This window comes from Miscanthus floridulus, chromosome 2, assembly GCF_019320115.1.
Source record: "Miscanthus floridulus cultivar M001 chromosome 2, ASM1932011v1, whole genome shotgun sequence".
NCBI classification, from domain to species: domain Eukaryota; kingdom Viridiplantae; phylum Streptophyta; class Magnoliopsida; order Poales; family Poaceae; genus Miscanthus; species Miscanthus floridulus.
In genome coordinates this window covers 136,415,703-136,424,181 of record NC_089581.1, presented here as the reverse complement: position 1 = coordinate 136,424,181, position 8,479 = coordinate 136,415,703, and the positions used below count along the sequence as shown (strand labels likewise).

The 8,479-nt window shown below is 47.4% G+C and overlaps 1 protein-coding gene across 2 annotated transcripts; it reads right to left on the bottom strand.

Annotated features, from left to right (window-relative positions):
* Positions 1-2,650: 2,650 nt before the first annotated feature.
* Positions 2,651-4,633, bottom strand: LOC136539790 (RNA-binding protein CP29B, chloroplastic-like). 2 transcript variants are annotated; one of them, XM_066531771.1, is made up of 5 exons: positions 4,207-4,633; positions 3,605-3,706; positions 3,007-3,288; positions 2,828-2,896; positions 2,651-2,743 (listed from the first exon to the last, which is right to left on the bottom strand). In XM_066531771.1, the coding sequence occupies exons 1-4, from the start codon at positions 4,537-4,539 to the stop codon at positions 2,831-2,833; spliced, it is 783 nt and encodes a 260-aa protein (XP_066387868.1). In that variant the 5' UTR covers positions 4,540-4,633; the 3' UTR covers positions 2,651-2,743; positions 2,828-2,830. The 2 variants fall into 2 exon arrangements, with proteins under 2 accessions (XP_066387868.1, XP_066387867.1); XM_066531770.1 differs by having other exon boundaries at positions 2,651-2,896.
* Positions 4,634-8,479: the final 3,846 nt, after the last annotated feature.

Here is an 8,479-nt window from a genome sequence, read left to right as displayed (position 1 = left end):
CTCGGCCTCGATCTTGGAGCGGTAGGCGCGGATGGAGGCGGCTCCCCTGCTCGATGGAAGAGATGATCTGCCATGAGACCCTGCGCCGATGACATTCTTATAGGCGATGCACAGCAGGTTGCGCTCCTCCACGGAGAGCTCTTCCCCATCACAGCTTCCTATCAATTCAGGATGCCGGAGATCAAAGTAATTAGATTATACAAAGAATTCGGCATTAGAGGAAACAGAGCAATATTATTATTATAATATAATATGTAAATAAAAAGGCAAATCCTAAGGCCACTTGCACAATAAACGCTATGTTCAATTCACATTCAGATCAGAGGAAAACCGAAAAATATTTACCAAGCACGGTTGCTTCAGACATCTATTACTGGAGAAAACTGAACTTGAACCACAAATTACCTTTGAGATGGTTGGCTTTGGGACATTAATACTTTATAAGCAGAGGTCAGGGCAAACCATCTCCGTCTAGCAAATCATGTTCGTAAGATAATACAAAACAAAGAACTTGCTGAAAAAACAATGTAATGTAGATGCTATTGTCCCTAAAAAGCCTAATGTAAGTTGAGAGAGAGTGCGGCACTCAGCATGGGGCGTTCCGTGAAGGAGGAGCAGACCTCGGGCATGGCGATGCCGCGATGCTGACGAACCAGGTGAAGAAGGAGACGACGACCTAGCCCCCGTACAATGTCATGACCCCCGTGAAGAGCGTCATCGTCGAGAAGGATATCGCCAGCGTCTTGAACAACATCTACAAGCACACGGCGCACGGGTGTACATCTGAACCCCCGGCGACGGTGGCCCCGACCGGCTTCGTGCCTCGCTAGGCGGTGGCACCCTGTGCCCGCCCACCGCGTGCCCCGTCGTGGCCTCGCCTAGCCCAAAGGCGGAGCGCCCCGCTTCGGCCTCGCCTCGCCCGGTGGCTGGCTCCCGCGTCCTGGTGCCCGAGAGTGGCGGAGGCCGCGTCCTCCACAGCCACGATGGCATCGCCCCGCCTCGTCCTCAGTTGGAGCGCCAGAGCAGCAGCCATCGCGGTCGGTGCACGGAGCTAGGGTTTCGAGCCCGCGCGTGGGGGAGAGGATTGGTGGAGAGGAGGAGCTATGCGCATCGCGCTCTGGGGAGAGGAGGAGCCGCGCGTGGGGATAGGCGTCTGTGGGGGAGAAATCGAGGAGTTGCGGCGTCGGTGAAGCGGGAGAGGCACGCGTGGGGTGGGAAGGATGAGTGACGAGGTTTGGTCCCAGCAATCTCGTCCGCGGGAGGGCGATGGAGGGCATGGTGTTATATTTTCTGAGTGCGTTGATGGGTGTAGATGTAGCATAGATCATGACTGTGAAGCAGACATTTATTGTGTGGCTATAGATTTATTCTAACTGGTGTATTGTAGAGTGTGGTAGCTTCAAGGCATATATGATAGCCACCATAGCGTATATGTATGAGCCCATTAAGACATATATGGTATTAGCCCACCGATGCTCTAATTAAGAAATTTTTAACAAGAACGTGTCTGTTTGCGTGTACAGAAGTTTATGGTGACCCTAGACTCAGGTCTGGTTTAGTTCCAAAAATTTTTCCTAAAAAATGCTACAGTAACCATCACATCGAATTTTTCGATACATGCATGGAGCATTAAATGTAGACGAAAAAAAACTAATTGCACAGTTTGATTGAAAATTGCGAAACGAACGTTTTGAGCCTAATTAGTTCATGATTGAATACTAATTGTCAAATAAAAATGAAAGTGATACAGTAGCCAAATTCCTAAATTTCGTCCGGGTAAACCAGGCCTCAGGATATGGTAACGTTACCCCAAAACACTGTCACTGCCATTTCATCGAACACATGCAGGGCATCGATGTCCAGCAGCTGCACATCGCCGCTGCTCCCTTTCTCCGTGGTATACGCCCAGCATGCAAGGAGGACCTGCTCGCCGGCCGGGGGCATGGGTGCTCCTGCTCGGCGTCCCTGGCGCCGCAGCACCGTCGTTACGCGCGTCGTGCAGTGGGTGGTCCTGCTCGCCTCCCTGGCGCCGCAGCACCTGGCGTCCGTCGTCTTCCTCATGACGGCGTCGAAGGGACTCCTCCAAGGACGCGGCCATCCCGATGGGGGTTGCGGCGGCGACCACGAATGGCGTGCAGACGAAGACCCAGGCGTGCGCTGCTGTGCGGTGAGAAGTCGGAAACGGTGAGAGGTGAGTCGAGCGTGGGCTTCGGCGCTGAAGCGAGCCGGGCCGGCAGGAAACGAAACTGGATTTCATTTTCTAGGAGCCAGGAGAGAGAGAGCATGTGTTGCATCTGGCGAGCCGGGCTCGGTGGTACACCCAGGAAATCAAACACGGGCTGTTGCAGCCGACGGGCGCGGCCAGGCCTCGAGGGCCGAAATCAAACACGCCCAGCATCTGTTGTCGACGCTACAGGAAAAAGGACCAATCGCAGAGGCTCACACCAGCCGTGCTCGTCAGCTCATGCGAGGTGAGCCACTACAAACGTGCGGCTGACAAGAGAGAAACCACCTCTACTTGAGACAAGTTCACCAAACATTACAAGCACCTAGATTAAAAAAAAAACAAGCACCTATGATCACAATGCAGAGTTCAAGTTGGTGAAGAGAGCCACACAATGCAGCTAAGTGTAAAGGGCTACTGAGCACGGAAATCCAATATTTTACAAGTTAAATAAAGAGCCGTATACATGAGGGCATCCATATCTCATTGCCAAGCCAATCTTTCCAACCATGTGGTGGAGATTCTACAGCTAGAAATCCAGCAACGGCGGTACTATAATCCAGAGCTGCGGCTACCAGTACGCCTAAGAACATCTGAAGTGGAATTTCAGTATTGCCGCCTAGGTGGCTTCGACTCTGCTACCGTGACACGGATCTGTCTGCCATCCAAGTCCTGCAGGGCAATGATAAACCAATTCAGTACATCCTGAAAGAAGACTAGAGTACAAAGTTCAAAGGCTACGATGCAAAGCAGCTAGGGTTAAAATGGGATTGAGAACTCACAGCGCCATCAAGGTTCGATATCGCATTCTCCACCTCTTCGGCAGAACCATACGTGACGAAACCAAAACCCCTTGACCTTCCACTCTCCCTGTCATATACAATCCTTGCTTCCAGGACCTCACCTTGCCCACTGAACAGGTTTGCCAGAGCTGAATTGTCAACACCCCAAGAAAGGTTACCCACGTAGACCCTGTTGGCATCACCCCTGGATACTCTTGGTGAGGATTGGTCCCTGGGGGGTGGTGGCCCAGAATTCACCCTCAAACTTCGTCCATCAAGTACCTATATTTTGAGAGACCTAGTCAGATAGATAATGAAATGAACAACATTTAAACATTCTGTAACAGAATATACTCAATCAACAAAACAGAATATATATGCTCTATCTGAAGCCTTAAGAGTAATTATTAATGTAACTTGATTTATGCAATGCAGGATCTGGTAGGAAACCATGAACATCACGAAATTCCTAGAGTATATTGGAAAGGTCACATTTCCAGGTAAATAAGCTATGTCATACGTTAGGAGAATGGTCCATGACAGCAAAATATGTTAACAAAGAATGTGCAATGCTCTGGAAGAACCAAAGTGAACTCACATAGCCATTGAATTGCTCAACAGCCGCCTCAACTTCTTCGACCGAAGACATGGTCACAAACCCGAATCCACGGCTTCTTCCCGTCAATTTGTCATAGATGACCTGCAACAAAATGCAATGCTATCAACTGGCAAAAAACTGTAATATATCTTGTTCATGGGGGTGGCCTATTGAAAGAAGTTATGACCCAGCTAATTGTGTTCTCCACTGTAGTATTTGTATTGCCTATCGCAACAGTACGAATATTCTGTTTTTCAGAACTTTGGTAGTACTCCCTCCATCCCATACAAATTGACGTTCCATGACTAAAAAAATGTCCTAAAAAACTTATGTTATAGCTCTTGAACAATAGATTTAGCCATATTATCAGCTTTTCCATTTAATGAGGAGCTTATTCCCTAATTAGCATGGTTCACTTTCAATTTCCGTTGAGCACCAATCTGTCCTAAAAAAATCTAGAACATCTAAGTTTTTTTTGGACTGAGGGAGTATCATTTATGAACACTAGGATTGCCAATATCATCGACGTCAGGTATAATAGGAAACAACCCCGAATGCGATCACTACGGCCTGCTGATTATCCAATGCAAGTAGAGACACACCTCGACCATCTCGACGGAGCCGGCCTGCTCGAAAAGTCCCGCGAGCTGGGCGCTGTCGACGCTGAAGGGAAGGTTGCCGACGAAGACCCTGAGATTCTCCGAGAACTCCTCCCCGCCCGGCTGCCCCTCCGCTTCGAGCTCCTCCGTCACGGCCGCGGCCGCGGCCGCGCGCACGGGCTCGAGCGGCCTGAAGCCCGCCGCCGCGGCGGAGAGCGCGTGGAGCTGCGGCAGCCCCGATGGGAAGGCGGCGGCGGACGGGGCAGCGGTGGTGGGCTTGGCGGAGAGGGAGAGGAACTGGGGCGAGAGGGAGGTGGAGAAGAGCGTGGTCGCCATGGGAAGGGCAGAGGTGGGTTCGATTTTGGGCTGATAGGGTTTTGGGGATAAGGTGAGTGAGGTCTGAGGAGGGAGAGCAACGGAGGAGACCCGGGGGTAGGAGAAGAGCAGAGCGTTGGGTAGGTTTATAGTGATGCGGGTTCGTTTCAGGCCCATTGTATTGTGCCTTGGGCCACAAAATACAGCAAGCCTTTTAGGTGGGCTGTGGACCAATCCCTAATATTTGCATTCCCTAGGTTAGGTAGGTTTGCCCCTCTATATCAATCTATCTATATACGTCTATATATATATGGTATTAGTTTCAAAAAAAAATATATGTCTACATATGGTATTTGTTTAAGATTTTTGACATGGATGCAATACTACGGTATTATTAAGTACTAGCAAAGATGCTCGTGCGTTACAACGGGAGGAAAAACAATATCTCTAGGCCAATAGAATTGAATCAACTCACCTCACCTTCCTCTGTAACTCATCTTCCACCGTTGAGTACTATAGCTTAAATCCAGAGTACGTGTTTCTTTGCTATTTGCAGCTATGTGGCACATTAATATCAATTTTGTGTCACAATATTTATACTTTTTCTATAAAATATGTCAAATTTAAAATAGTTTTACTTAAGATAATTCTAAAAGTTGATTTCATTTTGGGGAAGTGAGTATAAGAAAGAGTCTTCTCTAAACAGTAGTAGCAGTAACTATAATAATAATACCGTATATTGCGTAGGCATGACGTCATGGCTAACAACGAATGCAATTGAGGAGCAAGGCAGAGCACGTTCCTTGGTAGAGCAAACCGATTCAGTCCACGTGCTAGCAACATTTTCTTTTTACCGGAGAGCGTCGTCCACGTGCTACCGGAGAGCGTCGTCCACGTGCTAGCGAAAACCGATTCGATCCGTGCACGGTGCGTGGTTGTTTTGGTGTGGGCGGGAGATGCAATGTGGCTGTGTGGGGGGCGGACGGAGGCGACCAGGAGGTGGAAGACTATGGACGTGATTGGTTGTTTCGATATTGGTGATTTGGGATAGGGCTCTGTGCAGGTTCTTCTTAGATGAAAGCATGCAAGTGGGTGTGTTTGGTTATATCCGAGTACAAGATACTGGATGACCTGCATCGTGTTTGATTCCCCGTTTGCACCGTTTCGGTGTAAGAACTGGTGATTCCAGGTCTTATTTGGTTGGCCGCATTGCCCTAGGTCTGAGTACCCATGTATGAGTTTGGTGTGGTTACAACCATCTATTGCAGAATGAAAAAGAATAGAAGAAAACAGAGATAACTTTACCTCAGTTCAAGAAGCTTGGCATTGACAATGACCTTGGAGCTTTTAATGAGATAAACATGACAATAGTACTCATAGCAAATCATAAACAACAAAAGTCATAGTTCCTCACAAAGTCATTGTCTTTACATGTGTTCATGGTATTTTAAAACCATCACAGGCAATATGAAACAATTAGAGGCACCTACAACAATGCTTAGCAATGAAAAAGTCAAACATCATCAAAATAAACGACCGAACCAAAGCAATAGCCATTAACCAAGGTATTTGAGGGGTTCATTGGTTGCCCGAAGCACTGCAAGGAGGCATTTTAGGGTATAGACCCCAGGCTCCTTTCCCCGATAGACAACATACCAAGCCATGGCATTTTGAGCATCACAGACACTTGTAGCAACGAGCAAGAACGAACCAAAGGAGCACCAGCAATAGAAAAGACTGCACCACAGCCACAACAAATAACACCGGTTTGTTTCTGAGCACCTTTGGTGGAGGATTGACAAAAAATTATCATCTTCACAACCCATAAACTCTAAGTATGATGCTTCTGCCTCTTCTTTATCAGGGAAGCTGTCGGTGCGGGACCCACGGGATACCCCGCAAGGAAGGGAGAAGACCTAGTCTAATTATGATTCTTTCACTGTAATCTTAGTAATAATATTACTCTATAATCATACTAGGAACTCTCATTGTAAACCGACTAGGACTTTGGCCTCCTAACTATATAAAGAAGGGCAGGGCTCCTTGGATCGGAGAGTTCGGAGAACAATTGTACGACATAACACTTTACGATTAATCCAACGCAAAGGCTAACGCCGACTAGACGTAGGGCTATTACTCGATCAAAGATCGAGGGTCCGAACTAGGATAAATCGACTGTCTCTTGCGTTTACCGTCGAGTTCCGCATACGCTGAAGCCCGAATATACTGCCCCGGAGACCCCCGTGGCAGGCTATCGGTGGTCAAACATCGACAGCTGGTGCACCAGGTAGGGGCTTTCGGCGACTTTGCATCTGAGAGCTCGATGGACCTAGACAACATGATCTTCTCAAAGGGATCAACCTTCATCTTCGGTTCGTGGATCTGCGAGGCAGGCGACGATGGCAAGCTCCAAGGCCGTCTCCTCGAAGATTCAGATCATCATCAGGACTTTTCCATTTTCGGCGACAACGACAGATCAACTTGCTGGAAGATTCGCGCAGCTCGCGATGTCCGATCCAACTCAGATTTCACGGCTTCACGCATCCTAGTCTCACCAAACAAGAAATCATAGTCAAAATGACCGGGTCGAACAAACAAGAAAGACCAGAAGCAAAGCACCTACTTGGACAACCACGCAAAACTACTCTCACCAAGACAACAGTTGGCAAGAAGGGGGCGCTGAATCAGAATACACAGAAGCCAGAACGCACGATAGATTCCCCTATTTTGCGAACAGACTTGCTTCAATACAACTACCTCATAAGTTTAAGCCGTCCAACCACTCCAAGTATGATGGCAAGACCGAACCAAAGCAATGGCTCAGGATTTACTCGCAATCGATTGAATTGGCCGGAGGAGACGATGACATCAAGACCTTATTCTTTCCCATGGCCATAGAAAGCATGCCGCTTCAATGGTTTGACAAATTAAATTCAGGATCAATCAGAAATTGGGAAGACTTGCAAAGAGCTTTCTGCGAAAATTTCGTGGGTATTATTATGCACCTAATCACCCATGCAGAGTTAAAAGGACTCAAGCAGAAAGGAGGTGAAAGTCTCAGAAATTACTATCGATGATTTGGCGAACTACAAGCCCAAGTACATGACATCACACAACGAGAAGTAATCGAAGCTTTCTCTCATGGAATCATGGCTAGGTGGTAATTTCAAGACTTCTACAAAGAAAATCCAAGAAACAATGAAGAATTCAGACAAACAGTGGAAAAGATGATTACTGCAGAGGAAAAAACAAGAGAAAGATTCCCGGATAGAAACAACCGAGACAATCCGGACAGGCAAAATCATCGAAACAACAGACAATAGGAAAGAAAACATGGACCAGACAACACAGTAGCAATGGCTGACAAATCAAAGAAGTTTTCAAAACCCAGAAGGTATGACGACATTGAAAACATACGTTGCCCCTTGCACCCCAATGGAAAGCACACCATCGGAAATTGCTACACCTTCAATGAAAGATACACAAGGAAAGATAGTAAGGGGAACAATAAAGAAGACAATCAAAAAAAAGAAGAAGACAACCATGAAGACAAGGGATTCCAAAAATCCAGAGGGACAGTGGCGGTAATCTTTGCCGGGGTTCTAGATTCCAGAAGCAAACATCAAGAAAAGCTAGCGTTATGAACCATCATGGCAGCAGAACCTGCTACACCAAGATATCTCAATTGGTCAGAGTATCCAATTCAATTTTTAAGAGAAGACCAATGGACCAGTGTAGGAAACACAGGCCATTACCCACTGGTTCTAGATCCAACCATTGCCGGTATGACTGTTATGAAAGTACTAATCGACGGAGGAGCCGGACTCAACATCATTTTTTCAGAAACTCTAAGGAAGATGGGACTACAACTCGCCGGGATGATCACACCAACAAGCACGCCTTTTTATGGCATAGTACCCAGCAAGGCAGCAATGCCACTTGGACAAATCACTCTACCAGT

What these genes read in the sequence shown, in the direction of transcription:
- LOC136539790 (XM_066531770.1), bottom strand. Translation starts at nt 4,539, where the DNA reads ATGGCGACCACGCTCTTCTCCACCTCCCTCTCGCCCCAGTTCCTCTCC. An exon ending in TTGAGCAATTCAATGGCTAT is followed by an intron (nt 3,289 to 3,604) that starts GTGAGTTCACTT and finishes CTCAAAATATAG; the next exon opens with GTACTTGATGGACGAAGTTT. An exon ending in TATCGAACCTTGATGGCGCT is followed by an intron (nt 2,897 to 3,006) that starts GTGAGTTCTCAA and finishes ATTGCCCTGCAG; the next exon opens with GACTTGGATGGCAGACAGAT.